Source organism: Kryptolebias marmoratus, linkage group LG2 (assembly GCF_001649575.2).
Source record: "Kryptolebias marmoratus isolate JLee-2015 linkage group LG2, ASM164957v2, whole genome shotgun sequence".
Taxonomy (NCBI): Eukaryota; Metazoa; Chordata; class Actinopteri; order Cyprinodontiformes; family Rivulidae; genus Kryptolebias; species Kryptolebias marmoratus.
In genome coordinates, this window is record NC_051431.1 from 19,467,982 (window position 1) to 19,494,751 (window position 26,770).

Genomic DNA, 26,770 nt, shown 5'->3' on the forward strand with positions numbered 1-26,770 from the left:
ATTAGCCTTAAAACAAACAGAAATATTGTTTTGACGTTGACAGGAGAGTGAAAGGACTCACTCCACATTTGTCGGTGCTAGGAAGCAATATTTCTGTTTCCCCACCGACGCTGGGGCGGGAATGGCCTGCGTGCCTTGCGTGTGCGTGACCGTGGATGTTGGTGCACGTCGAGATGGCAAAGTTGTTATTATGATCGGGATAGTAACACTTTAGCTGACGTCTGCTTCCTTCGCCCGTGACACCTTCAGGACTAAAGTCAATCCGGTCTGAGGTCAGTGGACGGACTCTGAGGGTTTGAATGGATGAATCAAGTTTAAAGCTCGTTTCGAAAGTCCTGCTGCTAAAGATGTCCGTCTGCATGATGGCCTGGCTGCACTGTGATTTCCTTTTTCCTTTTTCTTAGATGATGAACCTTGTCATTTGCAATCATTAACCCGGAGAAGAAAGTTTATCATAGATATTAAGTTTTTATCTAAATGAATGGTATCATCTGTAATGACTAGGACTGAAATTTCTTTATTCTTTGCTTTCAAACAGACAAACTTACTTGTAACCTTTTACAGGGATCTTGGTCAACATTTCTTCTTTTCACTCATTTTCAATTAAACCTTTTCCAGTCATGTTAGGGCTTTTTACCAGAGAAGGGTTGTTCAGATGCACGCTTTAACACAAGCAGTTCACGCAGACTCAAATGAAGGTGTTTATGTTCATGGTTTAGGATTTAAAACGAAAATGAACATCACATTCGCATTGTTCAAACAACTTATGTTTATCAGATTAGGGGGTGAAGACCAAAAAAGGGGGCAGCTCTGGTGTCTGAGAGGGTGTGAGAACTGATCTGCTGTGGGACACCCAGCTGCCTCCACCCGCTGCATCCTGCCTCCTGCTCATCCACACACCCCTGGGGCCGTTCTGATAGACTTAACTCTTAATATTTTGTGTATAGAGTCTGTGTGCTACGTTAGCGCCAACCTTTTTGGTTCTTCCTATTCAGCAGGCCTTAAAGTTGTCTTTATGCAGAAAATTGCATACAGTCCTGGGTGAGGAGGTTCACAGATGATGACTTTTTATAATACAAGCGATACATGTTATCATCCTTAGACTGTTTGCAGGGCACACATTAATCTGTTTCTAAGGACACACGGGCTCCTGAGAATTCTGCCCCTCAGAGTTTTGCGTGGCGACAGGCCGCCTTTGAAACAGACTCGGAATTTACATGACCAGGGTGTGGTCTGATCTGCTGAGCGGAGTCCATTTTCCCAAAGATGCTGTTTCTGCAGGTGTGAAGCACGATGAGTCTGGCTCTTCATGATCTCCTGGTCTGCTGCAGAGGGCTGGAACATGACAAGGCTACAGAGAGGAAGGTAAGCAAGCGTGGAAATGATCTCCATTCTGCCACGCTGTCAGATGAATAACCGTCTCTCTTGTAACCTTTCCCTCACTCTGTGTCACCAGAAAGAAGCCGAACGCTTCAGACGGCTCATTCGATCCAAGGAGGTCCTGCAGGAATTGGATCATAACTCAGGGACTAAAAACCCCAAGCAACTCACATGGGATGCTGTCTTCAGGTAACCCACCTCTAAGTGTTTGCTTTTTCATAAAAGCTAATTAAAAATGTGTGTTTGTTAGATAATGCCTTAGTTCTGTAGAATTTCCTGCAGACCTTTAGGGCTATTTTCATTTCCTTTCCTTCCTTGTTTCCGTTCATCTGTGCAGTTTCAAGTTCATTTGTTTTTTCCACGATGTAAAATTACAGCTTTTTAAAAAAAATTATTTTCCACAATCTTCTTTCCCCACATCAGGTTCTTGCAGCGTTACGTCCAGAAGGAGACTGAGAGCGTGCAGTCGAGTAAATCCAACGTCACTGCCAGCACGCTGACCACGCGGCAGAAGAAGATGGCCGAAATGTGCAGCTTGGTCAAATACTTTATCCGCTGCGCAAACAAACGTGAGGGCACGGTCCTCGGCGGATCCACGCACCCGCTCTGACCAGGACTCCAGTCTCAGCGCCCCTCTCCTCTTGTCTCGTCCTGCAGGTGGGCCTCGTCTAAAATGCAGCGAGCTGCTGAAACACGTGGTGGAGGTGCTGCGGAGTCCGTACTGCTGCTCAGCGTTCGGGGAACACTACAGCAGCCTCCTTTTGAAGGACGTCCTCTCTGTCCGCAAGTACTGGTGTGACATCGCTCCGCAGCAGTGGCAGAGTCAGTGGGTCTAAATACGATTGAACGCTTACTCTGGGTGCCTGTACTACGGGGCAGGGTGGGCGTCTTCCACACACTCCACTCTTTTTGAAGTTGGTTCAATTCATGCAGGGTCAACTTGTGCCGAAAACCAAAATCCCCTCCAAACAGCTTAGGTTTTGACTTAACAGACAAGTTCTTCCCGATCACATATCCCAGGAGCTGGAAAAAAAAAAGAGTATATATTGTTGAATGAACAGTGATATCATTTATTCTCTCATCTGAAAGCTCAAAGAACCTCTGAACTGTTGACTGATCCACATTAGAAATATCTCAGCAGGAAGGAATGATTATATAGTTTTTAAACAGAGAACGGTCATTCCAAAGCTTAAATTTCGACCTACTCTAAATACATATCTTCATTGAAATCGTCGCTGAACTACTCGTGATTTTCTTGCTGTTTCCTCGTGCATCACGCAGTATGAGCACACTGAGTGCAATCCTCGCTGTGTTGCGTCAAATAATGTCTCTAAATTCCTATTTGTATCCAGACGGATCGTGTGACAGGTTGCATTAACCAGCCGGGTTTTTCCCAATCTGTATTTAGTGCAAAAAGCTGTTAGAACAGCCAGAGCTGCATGTGACAGACTACAAACTTACCATGCCTCAATAAACACACAATCCTAAAATCTCAATGACCCCGCAGTTGTTGAACCTGCTGTCGTAGTGCAGGCGACAGGTTTGCCATCACTTCGGCTCCATGTTTTTACGCGGCAAACAGTAAAAGAGGGTGATTTGTTCTTCCCCTTCGATCCGAAGGTCTTTTGGACTTGTGCTGCGGCCTGTTCAACTCTGCATCCAAACCCATCAACCGTGGTTTGCTGAGCAGAGTCCTCCACGCCGTTGTGATGGGCTGCTGCACGCAGACAGACGGATTCAGCGACACTTTGTTCAGCTTCTTCTCCAAAACTCTGCTCAATGCCAGGTGAGAAAGTCCTTTCGCCCGATGACCCGTGTGTCTGGCGTTCGTGCTCCGTGACCAGCCGTGACCAGCGGAGTGGCCTCGAGGTAAACCTTAACGCCCTTTGTTTCGCCGTGTGCAACCCAGGCAGGAGAAACACTTGACTGTCCTGGAGCCGCTTGTCTCAGCGCTGAACATCTTCTCGAGAGCCGCCGCCATGAACTGTCGGAGGAGAGTCTGCCGCCTGGGGGAGGAGCTGCTGTCCCCTTTGCTGTACGTGTGGGCCGATATGAGGCCGAGCGCGCCGCTCAAAGAGGAGATCGTGGAGTTCTTCAGCCTGCAGCTCTGTGTCCACCACCCCAAAGGGGCGAAGACACAAGATACGGGTTGAGTAAAGGCTCTGCTCTTTTTTTCTTTTTTTTTTTGCTGATGCTTGGTTTAAGAAACGTCGATACGTTGCTGATACGTTTTCGGGTCCTCTCTCGTATTGTAGGTGCTCATGCTGAGGACTGGAGCAGGTGGCGGAGTCTGCTGTACAACCTGTACGACGCTCTGGTCCAAGAGATCAGTCAGATAGGCAGCAGGGGGAAGTACGTCACAGGAACCAGACACATAGCTGTCAAAGACAATCTCATTGAGCTCATGGCTGACATCTGTCACCAGGTTAGGAAGCTGTGACTCCACTCAGCTTCGCGCGCGCGCACGAACAATCACACTTTAGCTCCTGGTCGCGGTCACTCAGGACAGATGGTTTATGCTTTCAGTGCATTTGTGTCTTCTACCTGTAGCTGTTCAGCGACGTCAGCGGGAGCCACAGTTTGGAGGTCACCCAGGCGACACTCAGGGCCACGCAGATGGCCAGCCCCACTCACGGAGCAGCCAGCAAGCGGCGGCGCATTGAAATGGGATGGGACTTGCTCCGAGACCACCTGCAGCCTCAGCAAAGCGACTTCGACGTCATACCATGGTATGGAAACCTGTGTGAAGTAATTGATGCAAACGTTAAAAGTGGACATAACAACTTGACATACAGTCCCAATTCTGAAATATAAATAAAAAAAACTGAACTCAGATCTCATAAACCCATATTTTATTCACACTGGAACATAGCAAACATGTCAAATGTTTAAACTAAGATTTAAAAAAAAACAAAAAACGGTTATTTTAAATTAAAAGTTTTCTTTTTCAGAATTGGGGTTGTAGTTATTGCCCCCCCTAACTCGTATTTTCCTTCTTCCAGGCTGCAGATCACCGCGGTGCTCGCCTCCAAGTACCCGCTCATGATTCCCGGCCGGGAGCTCGTCCCGCTGCTGTCGGTGCTGCATCAGCTGCTGGCGGAGCAGCGCCGCGGGGAGAGCGGGCTGTACGTGCTGCGCTGCCTCAGGGAGGTGGCCCGCTGCCAGGCCCACTGCCCACAGAGAGCACGGGTCCACGGGGCCGAGCTGGGCCGGCTCTGGGTTCGGATCTGGGCCCTCGCGGTGCGCAGGGTCAGCTCGCCGCAGACCGAGTCGCTCAGCCTGGACCTGCTGGCCTCCGTTGTTCGCGGTGGGCTGATCGACGTGGATAGGGAGTTCTGGAAGCTCTTCTGCGCGTCTGCGTGCAAACCGTCCCAGTGAGTCCCAGTTAGCCTCCATTAAAATTCAGAACGTTGACCTACCCCCCTATCATAAATCTCTTTGTTTTCTCTTTTCCCGTAGGAGTGGCGCTCTCTGTTTAGCCCAGGCTGTGCTGAGGTGTCCAATCCCAAAACGGCTCACGTCGAGCTCAGACTGGGACCAGGCTGGGAGCGCCGAGGGCTGTGTCCCATCCAACCTGAAGGAGACCCTCATAGCCTGGCTGCTGATGGGCGACCAGAATGAGGAGATGGAGGACAGCTGCAGACCTCACCCCATCATCTGCAGGTTGGCTTTGTGTTTCCTGTTTCACCCTGACAGTATACAGCTTTCTCCCAATGGGGCGTTTCCTCATTTCGAGATGTGAGCTGACATACTGCTGTTACATTTTAACAACATTCTAGCTCTAGTTCACAGGTGTAAAACTCCATTCCTCGGGGGCCGCTGTCCTGCATGTTTTAGACGTGTTCTTGCTTTAAAACATCTGGTTTAAATGGATGACTTGTTGCCATGCTCCTGGAGGACTTGGTGATTTGGCGAGGAGCTAATTAAGCCATTTGAATCAGTTGTGTTGGAGCAGAAAAACCTAAAACCTCCAGGACAGCGGCCCTCGAGGCCTGGAGTTTGACACCCCTGCTCTAGTTGACACGTACGGTATCGCCTGCTGCTGAAAGGTGAAGGCAGAATAATGTTTGTGCCTGTTTCTGAGTTCATGTGTCTGTCTGTTACCAAAATATTTCATGCACTACTGGACGATTTTTAAGGAAACTTGCTGAAAGTAATCGCTGGATGGGTCAACACGGTCCAAGATGGCTGCCACAGCCAGCTGACCTTAAAAAAAATCACAAGTGGTTATAACTCAGTTTTACAGATATCAACCCAATATTTCCTGTGGTAGTTGATAAAACTGATCCCCAACACATGTTCTGAGTGCGAACAGATTGCACAAGATCTTTTAAAATTTTGCCATTACCTATTTGGAGTCGACTCTTTCTCTCTGTTAGCGAAATATCCCATGAACCATTGGATGCAATTTAATGAAACCTTTAGGAAATAATCACTGGATGTACATCTACAGCTGATTTACTTTCGGATCCAACCAGATTTAAGATGGCTGCCACAGCCAAATGACCTTAGAAAACACAGAATTGGTTGCAATTCAGTCAGTTTTACACACATGGAGCTAAAGCTTGGTGTGGTTTTCACTAAGAGTCATTTACAACACACACTCCAAGTTCTGCTCATAGCATCAGATCTTTGCTTAAAACTTTAGCATCTACTGTTAGAGTCAGCCCTGTTTGTCTGTTAGCAAACTATCTCTTGAACCACTGGAGGGATTTTAATAAAACTCTCAGAAGGTGATCACTGGATGCATGTCTACAGCTGATTTACCTTTGGAGTCACCCACATTCAAGATGTCCAAATTTAGCCAACACAAAAATGGCTTTACCTCAATCAGTTTAGCAGAATTTGAGTTAAACTTTGGTCCGTTAGTAGCCAAGACTCATTTATGCTAACAAATCTTGTGAAATTTCACTATATCATATGAGATTGTGCATAACGTCACCAAAACAGCTAAAACTACAGCCCTTCTCTTCATAAGACGATCTTAGTTTAAAACTATAGGCTAGACCTTTAATCCTTCCTTTTCTCTTTGAACTGAAGATTTTTTTGTTGTTATTTGCAGAGATTTTTCTCACAATCTAATTGCAAACATCTTGGTCTCGCTGACCCTCAAAGACACGAGAGTTGGCCTGAAGTTTCTGCTGGGCTCTGAAGACGCAGAAAGGTAAAAAGAAAAAAGGCTGAAGTAGATTGCATGTTTTATCTTGGGATCATTGTGACTATTAAGCCACTCAAAATAATCCTGTTTTTCTATGACTTCTCTGTTCGAAGCGCCCTCTTTCAAGAGCAAGTGTCATCGAACGCCAAAGACAGCCTGGATGCGATCGAGAGCCTGTACCAGCAGTTTATCTTCAACACGCTGCCCTCAGAGATCGGGGGAGCTGACGGCGAGTCGGTGAAGACGTCGTCAGCTGACAGTCAGTTCGCTGCTGTTCCGGCTCTCAGAAACAAGCTGGAGCGGCACCTGCTCTCCGTGGCCGACGGCCTGCTCAACTGCTACTCCCCTGACGTGAGTAGGAGCTCATGTGTCGGTGCGCGTTAAACCTCACAGCCTGACACTTACCTCCCATCCACCCATCTGCAGTCTCAGTCCAGCCCTCCCGAGTGTCTGGTGCGCTGCTGCAGCCAGCTGACGGGTGTTCTGGCGGGCTACGTCTCCACCGGGTTCCTGAGCGAGGAGGAGGCCTGCCGCTCGCCGCTCTTCGCCAAAGCAAAGGTCGCCTTTCAGACTCGCCCAAACTCCCCGCTCTCCAGTATTAGGCTTGTTTGTATTAAATCACCGTAAAGGTTGTGTGTCAGCGGCAAAGTACGAGGGTGCTCTTTGTTTCCAGGCCGTGGCCCAGGACCTGAGTGGGTTTGTGTCCAGCGTTAAAGTGAAAATGGCGGAGGAGGGCGCCATGTCCACGCTGAGATCAGTCATGAAGCTCTGCACACAGTCCGCCAGCAGAAAACCGGAGGTAAAAAAAAAAATTCATGTTAATTATTTTCAATGCTTATTTTTAGTCAAATTTAAAGAAAAATCAACTTCTGACAAGTTCAACAGATTCCTAAGATTAAATGTTTGATCCTTTCTCCTACAGGATCGTGTGTGGTCCACCTCCTCTGCTCTGTTTATAATGACCCTTCCAGGCAGCCTCCTCAGTGAGCTGGCAGAAATCTGCAAACTGCTGGTAAGTAGCTGGAGTTCAGACGGCTGTGGCACACTGACATTAAAGGGATGGTTCGGATCTTTTGAAGTGGGGTTCTTACCTGTTGTAGCTTTAATTTGGATAGTTTGATTCTTACTCTATAAGCAAGCTAACTTGTAGTCCATACAGGGCTAAAATGTATTTCTGCCTTCCTGAAGGGAGAGCCTGGTCGTTCTGTCAAACTGTTAGCTCCTCATCTGCCGTGACGTCAGTCATAGAGCATGGAGTATGGAGAAAAGGGCTAAAGTCTTCATCCAGGCTAGGCTAATGGCTAGCTTAACGAGGGCAGTTTTTCAGGCTTATTAAACAACTCTTTCTCAAAAACGATATGCAGGTGTTGAAAAACGCAGCATTCGCTAATACTAAACCTCCTGTTTGTTCAGTCTTGTTGTTGTTTCCCCAACTGAACAACGTTCGTGTTACTGTCCAAACGTACACGTGCGGAGCGTAGACCGTGCATTTGCTGGGAGCTGGGTGAACTTAATAGGCAGGCACTGGGAGGAGGCCCAGAGGAAGACCCAGGACACGCTGGAGGGACTATGTTTCTCGGCTGGCCTGGGAACGCCTTGGGATTCCCCCGGAGGAGCTGGACCAAGTGGCTGGGGAGAGGGAAGTCTGGGTCTCCCTGCTTAGGCTGCTGCCCCCGCGACCTGACCCCGGAAGAGCAGAGATGGATGGATGGATGGATGGATAGATGGATGGATAGATATTAGGCAGGCTGATACATTCACAGCCTCGGCACATCAGCGTATAACGGTCTACGCTCATCACAGACACTTTCCGTAGTGACATGGACATTGTTCTGTTGATTTAACTTAGACATATTAGATAAACTGTGTCATGCAAAAGTATAGAGGTCTAATATCAGCTAATGTAGCGTTTTTTCACACCAGTAGGTCAGTTTGGAAAAAGAACTGTTTTAACGGCCAAAAAATAATAAAAACGGGCCTTTTTTTGGCCAACCATTAGCCAAGCCTGGATGAAGACTTATGACTGTTTCTCCATACTCTATGTTTAATGACAAATGTCACGGCTCATAAGGTGCTAACTACTAATAACTATTTGACAGAACATCGCCTCATAAAAGACCAGACTATCCCTTCAACCATTTGCACCTTTTCATAGAACGCCACTATATTTCAGGAACAGGGATCCAGCCAGCTGAATTTGTCTTCCTTGTTCATGTAGTCAAGCAGCGTGTCCAGGAGAGTCAGTGCTGTGGATGATGACGAGCACGCCGACGACGACTGGGGAGAGACCAGAACCCAGCAAACCGGGAACGACCTCGACCTGTTCGATGAGGAGGAGCCCTGCAGCAGCGCCAACGGGACCCACAGGCAGAAGGGAGACACCACGGATTCCTCCTGTGGGCCAGGTAAAACGAACGAACGGAGACGCACCCGTGTTCCCGATTCGTTTCCGCTGACACTTTACGAAACAGATCTTCGCTCTGCGCTCCGACAGGTGCGAAGAGCCTGCTCGCGGAGGATTACCTGGCCCAGCAGGACTTGGCTCTCCTCGCGGTCCTGGAGTTCCTGTGCGAGTGCGGTTCTGCTCAGCCCGCCCACGCTCTGCTTTTTAAGCCCCAGGAGGTGCGGCGCAGGCTGCTGCTCATGCTGGAGCCTGAGCAGGGCTTGGACTTCGGCAAAGCCCTGCACCTCAACATGGTGAGTAGCAGCCGGCGTGGAGGTTAAAGGTCGCGGGCGACGACGGGGCACCAGCTGCAGGACTCTAACACCAGGCTGTCTTGCAGTATCTGGTCCTGCTGAAGAAGCTTTCCGCCGAAGACTCGCTGTCTCCGGAGGAGTTCGACGCGCTGCTCCGTCCTCTGGCGTAAGAAAACATTTCTACCACACGCGTCCAGAGCAGTGTCGTCAAACCAGATGGAAGCCATGTTCATGTTTCTGACAATCCAACGAAACATTTATTTTATGTCTTTTTATTTGTATTTGTTGCTTTGTTCGCAGGGACTTGTGTTCTTTGTATCGTCAGGACCAGGAAATCTGTTTGGCTGTTCTGCTCAGTCTGTTACCCTCCATAAAGAGTCTGGGGAAGACTGATCACAAGCAGGAAGAGATGAAACACGTTCAGGGGTCTCTTCTTCAAGTCGTGTCCGGCTTCTGGTTGGAAACATCTTTTTTTTCGAGCCACAAATTCATCTTTTTCAAAAAATACACGCGTCATAGTCTCCACGGGACAATTAAATCATCTAAAACAGCTGTCCTCAACCTTTTTAGCTCCACGGACCGGTTCATTATCAGACAATATTTTCACGGACCGGCCTTTAAAGGTGTGGCGGATAAATACAACAAAATAAAAAAAATACAACACACCATAAAGCCGAATCAGTGGGAGCCCTGTGTCTGTTTCTCAGTAACTAGACGGTCCCGTCTTCCAGAGACGTTTGTTTTTTTACTCATTTACTCATTTTGTGGGTTTGTTTTTAGCGGTAAACTATCACGTGACCTAGATAAGCATTTTTCACACGCATCAAGAGTGAGTCATAGACGGATGTAATGGAGAGAATCCGGTCAGTTTTCAAAATAAATGTCGTTCAGACTCCGAAAATAAAAAAACGGAAATACTGTGAGTTAATTATTCTTTCTCTGCGGCCCGGTACCAAATGATGATGATGGGGACCACTGATTTAAAACTTAAAAAAGCTATTTATAGATAGCTATAGTATTTGGAGCAGAAAGCATGAATTGTTATTTACTCTGCTTTCAAACACAACATTTTATTCCAATTTTATTACTTTTGTTTTTTTCAGCTTCCTGATCCAAACAGGGAAATGTGTGGCAGCTGTGCGAGCTGCTTTAGTGCAGTGTTTGGTTGCTTTTCTGGAGGTAAACACTCACGGACGCTGCTATTAGTTCAATATTACATACTCATTTGTCTTTAAAACTTCTTGATTTACTTGGCTAAATAATTTAGTGTATAATCTCTAAATTGCTAAAAAAAAAATGATACCCTCTTTGTCTATTTTTCTTGCTTTGCTCTCTTTGGCATTTCCTCCTAGGCTGACCCACGCTGTGACTGGGCGATGCTGAGTCTCAGAGGGGCTGAGACACAGGAGGATCATCCCGTGTCTTCTGTTCTTCCGTCTCACCTGGCGGACGCCCACCACCAAGTCCGCATGCTGGTGGCCGTGTCAGTGGAGAGGCAGGTTCAACTTCCTGCTGACTGTCTTATTCTGACTTTTTGTCTTAAAAAGCTATTTTGGTTTCTAAATCTACTACTACTTTACTATAAACCAGAAGAATGGTTGCATAATTTACATCCTAAATAAAGTGAGAAACACTTTAAAAACCTCTTAGTTTGCAGGTTTTAGGTTATTATTCCAGTTTTCTAGCGTGAACACCTCGTGGAGTCCACGCTATAACTGAAGGGTTGCGGTTCTGCAGAAGAACCCTGATCTAGTCCGTTGTTGGTAATAATTTTTTTCACTTTTTCTAATCCACCCTTTTTCCACCGTCAACAAACAGTCCCAGACCATGATTCTACCGCTGCCGTGCCACACCAGTAGTACAGTGACAGAAGTCTTTGGACTTAATGTCTCATCTTTACTCCCCTTATGGTGGCCAAACCACAAAACCTTTCTGAAGAGTTTTTTCCTGAAATCTGTTTCACCAAACTTGCTCCATTTTTGTCTTCTTATGCTCCTTTTAGTTTTCCGCCACAGCCTTTCTAATTTTAGCCTTTAGTTAAGGTGTTGCTACATTTAGCTTGTAGCTAATGTTTTTCTCATTTTACGTTTTTTTGTTTTAGCTTTTTGCTGCTGTTTTTTTTTTAAAGCTAGGACTTTGCTGAGTTTAGTTTTGAGCTATTGTTTTGCTCGTTATGCTTTCTGTTCTGCTTATTTTAATTTGAGCAATTTAGTTCATTTATTCTTCAAAGAACTTTCTTTCAGCACTCAACATTCGCACTGTTTTTGCAGAAAAAGTCATTTTTTACTTTGTTTTGTTTTAGATATGAATTTTTTTCTTTGCCTGATTTTTGCCCTTCTTTCTCCTCCGTATCCAGGTTGTTTCTTGAGATGGGACCGAAGCAGCCCGATAAGAGAAAGATGCTGCCACTAAAACTCCAACAGGCAGCTTTTGAGAACATTTACCTGAAGGCTCAGGAGGGGATGAGGCTCCTGGTAAAATCATCAGGATCACCATGTTTTATTTATCGTTTCCACTTCCCTCATGTTCCCTTTTTTTGTGTGTGATTGCACACAGAAAAGCAGCTCTTCGGAGGACCGGCAGGACGAAGTGTTCAACCGAAATGCCGCCCTGCTAAAGAGTTTGTCCGTCGTGCTGTGCTGCAGCCCGGTCTGTGAAAAACAGTGCCTGTTTGCTCTCTTCCAGTCCTACAAAGAGAACGACATTGATGAAGAGCTCATCAAAAAGGTAACAAGTCTCCAAGGGTCGCGGAAATCTGAGGGAAATATTTACTTCTAAATGGCAGGAGAATTAAAACTGACTCTGCGTAACTTATGTTTTAGTGAGCTTTGGTGTTTTGGTTAAGTTTCAATGTTGGACCTCAAGAAAAACCATCGAGCGGTCCCTTTCCTGATAAAACAATACTCAGCCGAGGACTGTTGTGCTTCTTTTCGTTGCAGATGTTGTGCAGTGTCTCCGATGTGTTGGGCTACAAGAGCGTAAAAACGTTTGTCAGCTCTCACCTGTACTACTTGGTGGCCGAGTGGCTTGCCCAGAGACAATCGGACGACCGCTACACGCTTGGATCGTTCCCCTACAGCCTGCTGGACCACGACACAATCAAAGATTTCTATAAGTGAGAAAATAAATCCAAGGTTGAAATTAGTCTAACTACACAATGAATTTCTCATACTTGCATGAAAGTGCAAACGTGAAAAAAAAAAAAAAATAAATAAATTTTCTTGCGCTGCGTCCTTTTAGCTCCTCCTACCAGGTTCTGATCCCCCACCTGGTCTTCCTGGACGACTTTGAGCAGGTGAAGTCCATTGGCCAATACCTTGAGAAGGACTGGAGGCTCCTACTGGCCGACTGTTTCCCCAAGATCATGGTCAACATCCTGCCGTACTTCGCTTTGCCTGGTCAGGATTCACAGGTTGCGCAGCAGAGGGAGAAGGCCCACAGAGTGTACGACCTCCTGAAAGACACCAGCTGTTTGGGGAAACAGGTAAAGGCAGCCTCCAGTACGCTCTGACTTAAAGCTCTTTTTGTGGAGCGTATGGACTTAGGGGACAAAATGGATGTGTACCCCATCCTAAAAGGCTGATCAAAATGTTTTTATTTCTCTAAGACTTTGTAACAAAGTCTGAAAATATGGTTTCCAGTCAGCTCAGTTGTTACAGGCTATCAGGCCTGTGGGATGTAAATTTTGTCCATGAGGGGCTGCTGGATCCCCCCAATGAAAGACTATGTGACTAACAGCACAATTGCAACAATTTTGATCTCTGAACCAGCCTGACACTGGTTCAGAGCTCATCCAAGGAGTTCCAACATCTTTAGTCCTCCTGAGCCTGTTGCCTCTTCAACCCAACCACAAATAAGCAGAGAAAGATTGATGGAAATTATTATTACTGTTACTTATATTTGAATAATTTCTCATTCAGGGACCACAAATTCCTTCTGGGAAATTCCTCACACTTTTCTTCCCTTAAAAATAATGACCATACAATGTGTGTATATATGTAAATCTGCCTGTAATTATTGAGCTGCAGCTCCTGGACTTGTGTCCACAAAGAGAAGCACGTTTATGTTTCTAACAGAACTGGACAGTGACGTCTGAAGGAACTGGTTCAGTTTCCGGCTTTGTTCTCCCCGTCAGAACATCATACTGGCGTGAAGACTCAACGGAAACGGCTCCTGACGTTTGGAAATGTTCTCTTTACAGCAAATCGACAGCCTGATCCACAGTAACATGGCAGACATCGTGGTGGAGCTGCTGATGACTCTGTACGAAGGTGGCAGAGCCGAGGGAGACCGAGGAGACCTGAAGCACTTTATTGGGTACTGGTTTTAAAAAGATGCTAATCTCCCGCTGCTCCCTTATTGTTATATTGATAACCGTTTGATATCTTGCAGAGAGTTGGATCCTGCACCTAATCCACCATACTTCAGCTCGCACGTCATCAAAGCTACTATGGATTACCTTAGCAAGTGTCACAGCGCCAACCCCAAGTCACTGGTAGCCATTTTGTCAAAAACCCCGGTACAGTCACTCGTTTACTCACAGCTTCACCTTTGTTTTTTTGTGTTTATTTTGTTTTTAATTCTTTGCTTCTGTGAAACCTTTGTTTTTCTTGTTTCTGGACTTCAGATTTCCATCCAGAGGATCCTGCTTGCTGTGTGCGAAAAGGCAGCAGAGACGTCGAACAGCTACGAGCGTCACCGCATCCTCCTCATGTACCATCTGTTTGTCAGCCTGCTGCTCAGGGAGGTGAAGGATGGTCTGGGAGGAGCCTGGGCCTTCGTCCTCAGAGACATCATTTACACCCTCATTCACCATGTCAACGGCAGGTAGGCGGACGGATTCCCGGGAAAACGACCGCTTCGCTTTAAAACCCCAACAGCTTTGTGCTCCGCTCGCAGGTCGCCTCGGCGTGACGAGGTTTCCAACCGAAGCCTCTCTCTGTGCTGCGACCTGCTCACCTCCGTGTGTCAGGCGGCGCTGCAGTTCTGCGACGACGCTCTCGACTGCCACCTGCAGGTCATCGTGGGAACTCTCACCACTCAGGTGACCAGTCGGTCCTCCGTCTCCCAACAGGTGAGTGAAAGTCGTTTATTCAGCGTTCTGTTATTTTATTGCACCGAGAAATTATAAAACCTAACAATACATGTTTTCTCTCTCTCAAAGTACTCCTCAGGTATAAATGAATTATTTGTAGTATTCGGGTTATAACTAGTATTAATCGTATTTGTAATTGGTGTCATCTCCTAAAAGTTTAGATGAATGCAACAAAACAGAAATACATCACTGCGCAGATTTCTGAGTCATTGCTCAATACTTTATTTGTTGCTTTTAAGCAAACAGATTGTTTTTGCAAGTTTTTAAGTGGTTCTGACCAGTATTACTTCAGGCTTTCTAAAGGTTTTTTCAGCGTTTTTATTTGGATTTTTGTCCCTTTTTCACTCATTTTCAGTCCAGCACCTGACCATTTTCTGTGGAATGGTGTGTTTTTCTTGTTTGCTTGCTTAACAACTCAACTTTGACCTATAAATCATTCAGGGATAAAAACACTCCTGAACTCAAGAGATGAGGCAGACTTGTGTCGACGCAGAACAGACACCTGAGCAAATAAGATTTAAACTGAATCTTTAGTAACCAGCAGCCTGTCACAAAGACACAATTTGTTCCCTATTTTCAAATCTAAGCACAAAAAGTAAGGAATATGCATCTGCGTCCTTGCTTTATATATATATATACCTAATACAAAACAGTTTGACTCATAAAATGGCATTTTAGCACCAGCATGGTGATTCTCAAAGAGCTATTAGCTGAAAACTTGATTAACATAAGATCAGTGGTTCCCAAAGTTGGGCTCGGGGGCCCACTGTGGGTCGTGAACACTAACTGGGTGGTCTGGAGGATGATTTTAAGAATTCAAATGAAATGTAAAAATGATTTATTGTGTCATAATTTTTGCAGTATTAGAGATACAAACAGTAGTCATAAATACAAATGCAATTGTTGGTGAGGCTCACTTTAAAAGATTACAAAAAGGTCTTCTTGGAAGGAAAGTATAAAAATGTATGTGTGGTTTGAAAACATTTGTATATTACTGTACATATCAGCAACATCAGCAGCTGCAGTTAGAAGCCATGCTTGTTTTGGCTTCTGTATGCTTTAATGTCAGAAGTATACAGTTTGAGGTTTTGTGCACAGATTGTTTGATATGTGGTTGTACAAAAGTTGAAACTTTTTGGTTCTTTTCAGCAAAAAAAAAAAAAAAAAAAAAATCTTTGAATTCTTTTTGCCTCCAGGTGCTGAGTCTGCTGCAGTTTCTTATAATCGAGAATCAGCAGAAGCTGAAAGGAGCCATCAGCAGGTTGGAGCCTTTTCCTGACATTCCTGAATTCAGAGAGCTGCGCTCGGTGCAGCACAAACTCAAATACAGCAGCGGCAGCTTCGAGCTGAGACGGGTAACACAACGACACACAGGCAAACAGAAAAGCCCTCGCTTTTCTTTATTCTCTAGGTTTATTGCCAGTTTGATAAAAATCCTGCTAGTAAAATCCCATCAATTTTAATCACACCTTCGTTTTGTTTTTCTCTTACAGGAGATAACTCACTTCCTGTCGGCGTCTTCCTGCGACTCCTTACCTCTGACCAGACTCGAAGGCTTAAAGGAGCTGACCAGACAGCTGCATCACAACAAAGGACAGATCCGGGAGCTGCTCAGAGAATGCCACAGTGGGATGCCAAAAAACACTTTTTACACAAATAAAAACCTTTTGTATATAATCATCTTTTTAATGACCTTTGGTCTGTTTTTGCCCTCCGTAGCTAATCCTACTGACAGTGTGCTGGTGAAGCTGGTCCTGAGTCTGCTGCAGCTCTGCAAACTAGCTGCCAGTCACCCCGGGGGAGATGACATTTTAGGTGCAAAATCTGTTTATTACACTCGTCAAATAAAACGACCTCCTTTCAGTTTTAGGATTTTACATCATAAAAGTTGTCTGGTCTTTAGGTTCTCAAATGATTAAAATCTAAGAACTGTACAGTGAGATGATCTCCATAAAAGAAGGCATTTTGGCTGTTTGCTGCTGTGGAGCATACAGGTGTGTGTTAACACAATGCCAAGGCGGAAAGACATCAGCAGTGACCTTAGAAAAACGACTATTGCTGCCCATCGATCTGGGAAAGTTTAAAAGGTCATTTCTAAACTATTTAGAGATCATTATTCTACAGAAACAAAGAATCTTTACAAGAAGGAAACATTTAAGACAGCTGCCAATCTTCCCTGGGTTAGACATGCCAGGACGTTCACCCCAAGGTCAGACTGTGCAATCTCAGACTCCACAGGCCTCAGTTATCAGGTTAAAGGTTAAAGTTTATTGCAGTACAGTCAGAAAAAAGACTGAACGTGTATAGTTTGTTTGAAAGGATTGCAGGACAAAACCTCTTCTCTCTAAAAAGAACATGACAGCTTAGGTCTGCAAAGTTGCTTCTGAAGGAACCTCAAGACGTCTGGAACAACGATCTTTGGACAGATGAGAGTAAAGATGTTTACCCATAATGCATGTTTGGTGAAACCAAACACAGCGTATCAGCACAAACCTTTCATACTAACTAGCCGTAAAGTGCAGGGATGGACGGCTGATGATTTGGGTTGGTTTTGCAGCCAGAGGACCTGGGCTCCTTGCAGTCACCAAGTCAGCCATGAGCTCCTCTGTAGACCAAAGGGTTGTGGAGTCAAATGTGAGGCCCTCAGTCCGACAGCTGAAGCCTGGACCAAATTAGGTCATGATTTCAAAACACAGCAGCAAATCTAGAAAAATAATCTAATTTAAAAGCAATGAAGCAGTCAAAGTCCAGACCACAACCTGTATGTAATTCTGTGGCAGGACCTTAAGAGACTTGTGTAAAGCAGAGTGGGCCAAAAGTCCTCCACAACTATGTGGTTCTAAAAGCTGTTGAATTATGGGGCTGACTTAGTTTTTTTCACACACTGCTGGTTTTAGCTAGCTTTTTGTGTAGACAGTAATTTAGATTCATTAAACCCCAACTTTTTTTGTTTTTTTTTCCTCTGCAGAGGCGTCAGGCAGCTGTCTGGGAGAACTGGGCCCAGTTGACTTCTCCACCATCGCCCTCCTCCACGGCAGAGATCTCCTCTATGAAAAAGCAGCATCTTTTTTGGCCTGCACGGAGTCGCAGCGCGTGTACATCATCCTGAACTGCATGAACGACGCGCTCACACAGCAGCGGTACGGGCAGCTCTGTGACTGGAGGTTTGCTTTACAGGAAGTGCCGTGGGTTTAGATTGTTGTTTTTTGTCTTGTCAGTATTGAGGTGAGGCGGGCAGCAGCTCAGTGCATGAAGAACATCCTGGCCACTCAGTCTGGAGTCGACTTCTGGAACCAGCACAAAGACAGCAGAGAGCCCCTGCTGGTTTATCTCAATCTCTTCAGAACAGCCAAGAACAAGGTGGGTTAGGGCTTTTATGTCAAACAGACGTGTTTCTTTTGCTTTTTTTAATAGTGTGTCATGGAGTTGGAACGTGTGTATCTGTGTTATCATCAACCAGGTGGCTGCAGTGAGTGCTGAGGAGAGTTTAGAGGCCAAAAAGAAGCTGGAAAGCCAGGAGTTTTGGATTCCCCAATCAGGTGGGCACCAAGCCTGGCTGAAAGCTTTGTGCACAGCCCTCCTGGACAGCGGCGGGGTCAGGAGCGAGGCGCTGCTGCTGTCCCGACCTCTGTGTCTGGTGAGTTTCCGCTTCAAATCACCCTCAGGACTTTCAGCCGTTCATAACAGCGCACTCGTGCTGCTGAGGTTTGATTTCACTCATAACTTTTAGTCCCAAGCTGTCCTCATCTCCTCCACCTGTCTCCAGGTGACGGTGGACTGCTGTCAGAGGCTGCTGCCGCTCATCATTCACTCCATCCTTCTGGAGGACCCCAGCGGTTCATGGAGGGAGCTGCTCTCCTCCCACATCCGGGACTTTTTCACTTTTTGCTCCAGAAGTGCTCAGGCGGCCAGTCGATCCACCACACCACTCAACTCCGACTCTGGTACGTTCAAACAAGAAGCAAGACAAAACACAATCTTATCAGTGTCCTCCTTCACTGATATTTAATCTTTCCTGCAGAGTCCAACACTGCCAGCCAAGGCTTGTATGACAAGACCTCTCTGCGCACCATGCTTGCTGTTATTGACTACCTGAGACACCACCAGAGACCACTGGAAGCTGATAGGTCTGTGATGTAAATAAATGTCTGTTCATCTGTTCCTTAGATCACTGGTTTCCAAAGTTGGGGTCAGGACCCTACTGTGGGTCATGAAGAGCCATGTGGGAGTTCTTGAGATCATTTTAGGAAGTCAGATTTTTTAATAATCTATTTATAATCCCCTCGGCAGTAAAGTAGATGCTTTAACTTGTGGCTCTGCTCCTTCTTCACCACTACATTGTGGTACAGAGACCACATCGCTGTAAAAACTGCTTTCAAGCTGCAACCAAGGGATATTTTTATCACACACGAACAAGACCTTCAAGATGCTTTAGCGCCTCCTAAAACAGTTCCCTTTGTACTGCTGGATTTATATCATTCTTTTGCATCAGCGCCATCACTTTGAAGTAACTCGCATGAGTGTCAAAGTGTCTTCAGATGTGAAGTGGTCAAGTCAAATGTCTGTTTTCTGTTATCATCTTTACTTTTTTGAGTAAACTAGTACACGTGTGGGTTTAGTGTGTTTGAAACGACTTTCTTTCTTGCAGTAGCTCCTGTGGCACGGTGTGTGACTCCAACTTTTGGCTGGATCTGAACTACCTGGAGGTGGCCCGAGCTGCTCAGTCCTGCTCGGCCCACTTCACCGCTCTGCTCTACACAGAGATCTACGTCGACAAGATCAAAGCCAACCTGGAGGAAAGTCGCAGGTACGCGCAAGGAGGTTTTTATTTCCTTCGCTATTTCATATGTGTAATTTTAAAATTACGATCTATTTCTTTGTTTCATTTTCTTTTTTTAAAAAATAATTTTATTAAACAAATGTGCAGAACCAAGTCCAGAGCGACACGCAAGATCAATTTTGAGGAGAACAGCCAGAACTTCACCATCTCCAGTCTAACTGAGAAGAGTATGGAAGACACAAACATCAATCTGCAGGTGTGGTCTGCATGTCTGCTGTATATTTGTTTTAAATTTGGTTGGAACTTAAACCAGCAAAAAACTCTGATTCACTAAATGAGTGCTTGTTTTTTGCAGGCTTTAGTCAGGAGTAAAACAGGTTTTGCGTGTCCTTTTAATGATCAAAGTCTCTACAAAGGGAGATGTGTGCCTCAAACTGCACTGCCAACCAAACAGCGTCTCTATACACTGACACAGTTTGCTCAAAATGCAGTTTTACTCTTGCATTTGAAGGAAAATCAGCCTAAGTTTACGTACATAACTTCCAGGGCAGGAAGCATCTGATTCTAAGTTAACGTAGAGTACTTGCCATCTCCTGAAAACTGATAATAATTGCGTCTCAAGAGAAGATATAAAGGAAGAGAAGCAATCTGCTGCACTGTTGCCTTCGCAAAAAGAGGGCAGGCATGTTTGTGTAAATATATATTTTAAAAATCCACAAGAAAATTACTTACTTTATTTTTGCATCCTAAATGTTTAAAGTTTGACCGATTTTACTAATGAGGCGCATCAAAATGAAGCATTCTTTGTGTTGTAATTCACATTAACATAATCATTCTGCTGTATTTAGGAAATAATTTCCACTCACTTGTCCTCCTCTCGTCCTGCTTATAGGAGCTGCTAATTGAGGTGTACCGCAGCATCGGAGAGCCTGACAGTCTGTACGGCTGCGGAGGAGAGACCATGACCAGTCCGCTGACGAGGTTAGATCTTTGCAAATGACATGTCTTCTCTGCGGTTTGTGAACAGCATCTGAAGTTTTGTTTTTGTTGGGCAGGATTCGAACATACGAGCATGAGGCTCTGTGGGCGAAAGCCCTGACCTCGTATGACCTTCACTCTGCTCTGCCCGAGGTCACTCGACTGGTTGGAATTGTGGAGGTAAGGTGATTAAAGCTTCAAACCAGAAATTACCAGGGATGAGGCTTGTTTCCTAGTTTCTTTTAGCCATATATCAGGATGAGACTCCTCATAAATAAAGAAAAAGTATTTTTTAGTAACTAATATCTGCTCTGTCTGAATGTCCTTTCCTCACCAATGTGCCATCAGGCTCTGCAGAACTTTGGTCTGAGCAGCATCCTTGCCACCTACCTGCGGGGTCTGGAGAGCGAGGGGGTGGAGTGGGGAGCCGAGCTGAGAGAGCTGCGCTTCCAGGCGGCCTGGAGGAACACCCAGTGGGACTGTGAGCTGTCAGAGAGGTGAGGGAGCGGGCATGCAGCCACACTGAAACTCCTGCTATGTTTGATATTGTTCTTTACTCAGTAATGTTTTGTTTTTCTCTCCACACACATTCTGCTGTGTAAGGAGCGATACGTCCAGCCCTGGCTTCCACGAGTCGATATTTTGCGCCCTTCAGGCGCTGAGGGACAAAGAGTTTTTTACATTTGATCACATTCTGAAACAAGCCAGGTCTGTTGGGCACGTAAAATGTCATGTCCAGCCTAAAGTAGGATGACGTTAACACCATGATGTGCATTTCTTCAGGGGTGCTGAGGTGGAGGAGCTCTGCAGAGACAGTCTAGAGGCTGTGTCCTCTCTGGATCCGGCCCTCAGGAACCTGCAGAGCATCAGGGAGCTGGAGAGTGTAAAGCCGCTCTTCTCTAGGTCCGTTCATATGTTAGTAAAACAGCAACGCATCAGGGGGGGATTTTATTGGTGTTAACGACTTGTGTCCTCTCACATCAGGCCTTTCTCAGATGTGGCTCTGAGGGAGGTTTGCAGCCAGTGGCGGCAGCACTCCCAGCTGCTCGTGGACAGTGATTTCGCTGTGGTGGAGCCCATTCTAGCTTTGCGCTCTGTGACCCAACACACCCTGTTATCCAAGCTAGGGAACTCTGAGAGCAACCAGGACGTCAGCTCGGCGCTCACAGACCACCTCACGGAGCTCTGCCGTTTGGCTCGCAAGGCTGGAAACACACAGGTAGCGCCTACGTGTGGTCAGGTTTAAGGCCAGGTTTCATCTTCTTAGTGAATATATTTGTAACGCTTCCTGCAAAATATTGATGGTTTTACACCCGCTGTCCAGCTTGCAGAGCGTGCAGTTTATCAGATGAAGCAGCACAGCGGTGGAGGGACCTGCCCGGTGCCGTCATGGCAGCTGGAGGAGGCCCAGGTGTTCTGGGCAAAGGGAGAACAGGGTCTGGCTCTGGGGCTGCTAAGACAGATAATACACAGTCTGGAGGAAAAGGTCAAACACACGAACTGAAATCAAATGACGGAAAACAAAAGCCCACAGATTTAACCTTTCCTGGTGTATTAAAACTTTTCTCAGTAAATTTATAAAACAAATAGTTTTCTCCGGCTGTGTGTTTCCCAGGTGGATTTTAATCCTGTTCTGGCACCACTCTACACCGAGTCCCTCAGGCTGTGTGGGAACTGGCTGGCTGAGACCTGCCTGGAAAGTCCTGGAGTTATACTGGAAAAGTACCTGGAACGGGTAGGAGCAAGTCGACATTATGCTGAGAACACGGACCAGCTTCACAAATGTCTCCTTTCAAACGTCTCCTTAGATAAATTACAAGTTTCTACTAGATCTGTGGTGCTTCTGGTATAGGATGGTGTAAATCAACTCTTTATGAAGTAAGAGCTGACGCCAACACAGCTGCTGCCTGAAAGTCTAACATTGACTTTATTTTACAAAGCCAATAATAATTTGGGGCTTACTTTTGTAAAAACCTAAGATGAGAAAATGTCTCCTTTTAGATGTATGAACTGTATAAGAAGTATAAAAGATGTGGAAATAGGAAGAGTTTGCAAAAAGTTTGGAATGTTTTGACAACTCAACGGGTGGGGTGTGCAACATCGCACTCAAGGTTGAATTCCCCAGAAAAATCATAAAACTTAAACTGCAATAGTGTAAAAAATCGGAAAGATATCAAAACGCCAGCTCAGTCGTGTAAAATCCAACTATCTTTGACCCGTTTAAGCTTTGAATGATGTCTCTACTGTGAAGTGGGTGAGCTTTAGAGCTCCAAACAGGGCTGTTTTTTTTTAATTGTTTTACTCAAATCCCATTGTTATCGTTCAGTCTGCACCTTTTGATGCATTTCTGTCAAAAGTCATAGTGTGCTCTTCTCAATCAAGCTGCACATTTTGATGAGGGTTTTTTATTGTATGGGTTTGAGCATCCAGTGGACCAAGAGGCTGTTGTTTTTTTGCTGCTGCTTATTATTTATCGTCTAAGAGAAGCCCATAACCCTTCAGATCAGTAGCACCCACCTCCATGCTTTTCTCTCAGGCAGTGGAGGTGATCGAGGGGAACTCGTGGGACCAGGACTCCAGGCTTCAGAGCCAGCGGACCGAGGCCTTCCTGTCTCTGGCTCGATTCTCCGATGCTCAGTACCAGAGCATCCACAAGTACATGAACTCCTCTGAGTTTGAGAACAAGCAGGCGTTGCTGGAGAAGGCCAAGGAGGAGGTGTACTTGATTAAGGAGAGCAAAGTGACCAACAGGTTGTTGTCCTCCTTTAGTTTTGCTAATTTTCACGTGAGCAAAAGCCTTGTTTCTTGGTTTTAGTTGCTTATAAGAGACCTTTTGCCTTCACAGATACACAGTTAAAGTGCAAAGAGAGCTGGAGCTGGATGAAAAGGCCTTGTCGAACCTGCGGGCGGACAGACAGCGCTTCCTCTGCAAGGCGGTGGAGAACTACATCCAGTGTTTGGAGCAGGGCGAGGAGCACAACATCTGGGTGTTTCGGCTGGCATCGCTCTGGCTGGAGAACGCTGACATCAAAGCGGTGAATGACACGATGAAGGTTGGTGAAGCGACTCGCTTCGAGCCGGTGAGGAAGGCCACCCGCTAAAGCAGAGGGTCACTTGTGCTCGTTTTGTTTCACAGAAGGGAGTGAAGCAGATCCCCTCCTACAAGTTCCTGCCACTCATGTATCAGCTGGCCGCTCGCATGGGAACCAAGGCGGCCGGCATCTCTGATGACACCGGCTTCCATGATGTCCTAAATGATGTAATGTAGCAGTTCATGTCTTATTTTGTACTCCTTAATGGTTTGATGGATGACAAAATCACATAGCTGATTTTTTTCTTCATGATCTGAAACTTGTTTTGTGCGGCATTGATAATTTTCTCTCCTTGTAGCTGATTTGTAGAGCGTCTTCAGATCATCCTCACCACACACTCTTCATCATCTTCGCCCTGGTGAACGCCAACAAAGACGAGGTCTTTTGCAAGGCGCGAGTCTCTAAGAATTCTCCACGGCAGGCGACACAGTTGGACATAGTGAGACCTTTTTTTTAAACAATATCAACACATATTTTGTACATAAAGTAAGGAAATTTGCATTTGGTTAAATACTTCTTTGTTGTAAGAATGCTTCTTGGCAGTAAATCTCATACCGTTGGAAAGCATGTTTATTTCCCCTGAAATGGTGCCACATTTGTAAGAAAAATGCACTTCTGGGTTGAGCAGCAGAGTAGAGTTTGTGAGTTGCGTCCATGAGAAAATTACCAAATCTTCTCAGCCAGTGTCAAACAGTTTACTCTGCTAATGACTCTTATTATACTTTTATTGGATTGGATGACTGAAGTCTGAAGAAACAAGACATATTGGCAATTTAACTATTTATTTATTTAGCAAACGGGAGCCTCAGTAGCATGTGGAAGAACCATACACAGCCACAACAGCCTGGCAGCTCCTCCTCGTGCTGCTCACCAGCTTGGTCACACACCACTGTGGGACTGCATCTCATTCTTTAACCACCGTTTGTCATAAGTCAGCCTGTGTGGTGGTTTTGGTCACTCTGGAACGAACAGCACTCCCAGGCTGATCCCACAGGTGTTCAGTAGAGTTGAGCTCAGGGCTGCAGGCAGGCCTGTCCATCTTCATTACCAGATTCTGGAGGTAGTCTCTTATAAACCTCGCTCTGTTGCAGCGAGCATCGTCATCTAGGAGGATAGAGTTCGGTGCCAGACTGTACAGATATGAGATTACTTGATTTGTGCAAATACCTAAAATATCTCAAAGTGCAAAGCACTTTGAGTCGCCTTGTGCTGAAAAGTGCTATATAAATAAATGTACCTACCTACCTACCTAGTTCAATAATCCGGATATTATTTGTACATTTCCATTGATAGAGAGAAAAACTTGGTCTTTTGGTGGAAAAATAAAAATCCATCAACTTTCTTCACCCATTTTTTCATTCAGGGTCACGGAGACCTAGTGCCTGTCTTCAGTGGTCAATAGGCGAGAGGTGTGGGAAAAAGAAATATCCAGTCAACGATTAAAAAAATGCATGCTGTTAATTATAGTAGTTGGAGAAAATTCTGAATTGACCAAAAATTGAAACCAGCAGGTCAGAGCTTTACAATTATTGGAAGTTGGAATCGGCCAAGAAGACTGTGATTGGTGCATTCGTAGTTTTAATATTTACTGACTTAAAAGCGTCTTCATCACCACACCTGTAATATGTCTTGGGGACTTTATCGCTGTGCTGTGGAATAAAGGAGCTGCTTTATTCTGTGTTAGCTTTAGTGGTTTTTGAAGCAGTAAAACAAACTGAACACAGTTAGTACATCTCTGTTCGTCCCGTTGAATCATCAGCTCCGTTTTACTCCCGCAGGAGCGCTCCAACGTGGCTCGCAAGATCATCGGTGTGGTCCGTAAGAAACGAGGCGGGATGGTCCGAGGCATCGAGCGACTGTGTGACGCCTACATCACTCTGGCTTACATGGACGCCAGCAGGCACAAGACAGAGAAGAGTGAGTAGTCTGAGCACGATGACGTGCTCGAATACAAACTTCAAGTGGCTTCGAGAGTTCAGAGAGTTCTGTTTTGGTTTGTGCTTTAAAGAAATGGCTTTATTCTAAATATTAACTTTTTAACTCTGTGTGTTTTGTTTTTGGCTTATCGTTGACATGCTTATTTTTTTGTCAAGGAGGTTGAAAGCTTTCTTGTCCTGTTCCTGTCTTACATTTTAGAGGCCATTCCCATCCCTGGTGATCAGCCCATCATGCAAATCAAAGACCTCAGTGAGGTTGTCATCCCTACCATGGAGATTAAGGTGCTGTTGTACTTTACATTTTAAAAACTGTCTTTTTCTTCTGTTTTCACCAAAGTGATTTAACACTCAGCGTCCAGGCTGCGCTTTTGCAGAAATTGTCCATTTTTTCCGGTTTTCTTTAATTTCTCCAGCATAAGTCTTGTTCTTGTATTTATTCGATCTGTCACGTCGTTGCCAGGTGGATCCCTCCGGTTGCTACGACAACCTGGTGACCGTCAGATCCTTCCTGCCCCACTATCGCCTCGTCGGAGGCGTGAACCTGCCCAAGATCATCGACTGTGTCGGCTCTGACGGAACGAACAGGAGGCAGCTGGTCAAAGTGAGCCTCGATGGTGTCATGAAATGTTCGGAGTATTTCGTTGTACTTGATAAGTACATTAGAGTACAAATACACACATAAGTGTGTGTTCTTAACTAGACAGACTTCTCTGACCACGAAGCTGAGTGCGTCAGTGAGATTAAAGTCTCACCAGCTCTGACGAGAAGCTGCTCACTTGATGCTTCAGTTATTTTCCGTCTGGTTTCCCCGCTGATAATAATTAATCCTGGTTTGATAGCAGGACAAACACGCTTTTACGCCTTCATAATGAAGACATTCATTATGAAACAGCAGGTGAGGGCGTGTGTGTGTGTGCACAAGTGTGTGAAAGTGTGTTTGTGTTTGCAGAAACATAAAAGTCACTTCAAGGTTAATGATTACCAGAGTCAACAGAGACAACTTTTCTGACTCTTTTTTTTTTTTTTATTTGTCCTTTTGGGTTTTTTTTTTGCAATTAACCTTAAAATGAACATCAAAGTTTACATAAATAAATAAAAAGCAGTAGGAGGAGAGCTGCAGCCTGTCACAAAACACAACTCCTTCCAATTTCTTTAATTACATTTACAAAACAATATGAAAACGAAAACCGTTTTGCCGAAATAAAATGAAAGATTTGCCTTAATAAGTTGTTTTTTTACAAAGTGGTATTGGAAAACGTGGCGTATCTCATTATGGAGGCAAAAGAAGAAGTGTCAGGTCTAAAAAGCTACTCACAGCAGATGAACAGTGTCTTTTAAGGAACAACAAAAACCTGAGAGATGTGGCATCGTCTGCTGCAGTGGTGACAATTAGGGACACATACACCACAGGTGATCATTTTGAAGTAGATCAGATTTTTGCAGATGGATTTTTGCTTGACCCTGACCTCAGGAAGCAACAATCTAACCCACTGGTTCTTAAACTTTTAAACGACTGAAGTGTTTAGTTCAAAGAAACGAGGGCGTAAATGATAACACTAACTGTCTCAATAATCCTCCTAGGACTCTGTGTCCACATATGTGGACATCATAGACTGCATTATAAAAGATAAAAAAACTAAATCTTTGTTTTTA

The 26,770-nt window shown here is 45.3% G+C and overlaps 1 protein-coding gene across 2 annotated transcripts in view; it reads left to right on the plus strand.

Annotated features, from left to right (window-relative positions):
- Window positions 1-124: 124 nt before the first annotated feature.
- Window positions 125-26,770, plus strand: part of atm (ATM serine/threonine kinase) — a 31,255-nt gene continuing 4,609 nt past the window's right edge. The window contains exons 1-55 of one of the 2 annotated variants that reach the window (XM_017420133.3): window positions 125-272; window positions 1,282-1,365; window positions 1,457-1,569; window positions 1,804-1,949; window positions 2,038-2,202; window positions 3,001-3,166; window positions 3,290-3,528; window positions 3,636-3,805; window positions 3,931-4,109; window positions 4,383-4,754; window positions 4,840-5,043; window positions 6,443-6,544; window positions 6,652-6,889; window positions 6,965-7,096; window positions 7,212-7,337; window positions 7,461-7,550; window positions 8,757-8,943; window positions 9,033-9,235; window positions 9,322-9,401; window positions 9,536-9,691; window positions 10,339-10,414; window positions 10,588-10,730; window positions 11,592-11,709; window positions 11,792-11,962; window positions 12,175-12,350; window positions 12,476-12,719; window positions 13,437-13,552; window positions 13,628-13,754; window positions 13,863-14,062; window positions 14,135-14,309; window positions 15,527-15,685; window positions 15,824-15,956; window positions 16,050-16,145; window positions 17,299-17,470; window positions 17,549-17,690; window positions 17,791-17,967; window positions 18,097-18,274; window positions 18,352-18,457; window positions 18,979-19,137; window positions 19,258-19,366; window positions 20,003-20,091; window positions 20,166-20,268; window positions 20,437-20,585; window positions 20,692-20,796; window positions 20,872-20,991; window positions 21,073-21,307; window positions 21,413-21,574; window positions 21,704-21,823; window positions 22,625-22,839; window positions 22,934-23,141; window positions 23,225-23,347; window positions 23,479-23,619; window positions 24,959-25,097; window positions 25,317-25,399; window positions 25,578-25,718. In XM_017420133.3, the coding sequence (XP_017275622.1) occupies window positions 1,294-1,365; window positions 1,457-1,569; window positions 1,804-1,949; window positions 2,038-2,202; window positions 3,001-3,166; window positions 3,290-3,528; window positions 3,636-3,805; window positions 3,931-4,109; window positions 4,383-4,754; window positions 4,840-5,043; window positions 6,443-6,544; window positions 6,652-6,889; window positions 6,965-7,096; window positions 7,212-7,337; window positions 7,461-7,550; window positions 8,757-8,943; window positions 9,033-9,235; window positions 9,322-9,401; window positions 9,536-9,691; window positions 10,339-10,414; window positions 10,588-10,730; window positions 11,592-11,709; window positions 11,792-11,962; window positions 12,175-12,350; window positions 12,476-12,719; window positions 13,437-13,552; window positions 13,628-13,754; window positions 13,863-14,062; window positions 14,135-14,309; window positions 15,527-15,685; window positions 15,824-15,956; window positions 16,050-16,145; window positions 17,299-17,470; window positions 17,549-17,690; window positions 17,791-17,967; window positions 18,097-18,274; window positions 18,352-18,457; window positions 18,979-19,137; window positions 19,258-19,366; window positions 20,003-20,091; window positions 20,166-20,268; window positions 20,437-20,585; window positions 20,692-20,796; window positions 20,872-20,991; window positions 21,073-21,307; window positions 21,413-21,574; window positions 21,704-21,823; window positions 22,625-22,839; window positions 22,934-23,141; window positions 23,225-23,347; window positions 23,479-23,619; window positions 24,959-25,097; window positions 25,317-25,399; window positions 25,578-25,718 (8,250 nt within the window). In that variant the 5' untranslated portion in view covers window positions 125-272; window positions 1,282-1,293. The remainder of the gene's footprint in view (window positions 273-1,281; window positions 1,366-1,456; window positions 1,570-1,803; window positions 1,950-2,037; window positions 2,203-3,000; window positions 3,167-3,289; window positions 3,529-3,635; window positions 3,806-3,930; window positions 4,110-4,382; window positions 4,755-4,839; window positions 5,044-6,442; window positions 6,545-6,651; window positions 6,890-6,964; window positions 7,097-7,211; window positions 7,338-7,460; window positions 7,551-8,756; window positions 8,944-9,032; window positions 9,236-9,321; window positions 9,402-9,535; window positions 9,692-10,338; window positions 10,415-10,587; window positions 10,731-11,591; window positions 11,710-11,791; window positions 11,963-12,174; window positions 12,351-12,475; window positions 12,720-13,436; window positions 13,553-13,627; window positions 13,755-13,862; window positions 14,063-14,134; window positions 14,310-15,526; window positions 15,686-15,823; window positions 15,957-16,049; window positions 16,146-17,298; window positions 17,471-17,548; window positions 17,691-17,790; window positions 17,968-18,096; window positions 18,275-18,351; window positions 18,458-18,978; window positions 19,138-19,257; window positions 19,367-20,002; window positions 20,092-20,165; window positions 20,269-20,436; window positions 20,586-20,691; window positions 20,797-20,871; window positions 20,992-21,072; window positions 21,308-21,412; window positions 21,575-21,703; window positions 21,824-22,624; window positions 22,840-22,933; window positions 23,142-23,224; window positions 23,348-23,478; window positions 23,620-24,958; window positions 25,098-25,316; window positions 25,400-25,577; window positions 25,719-26,770) is intronic. The other variant, XM_017420134.3, reaches the window with a different exon arrangement.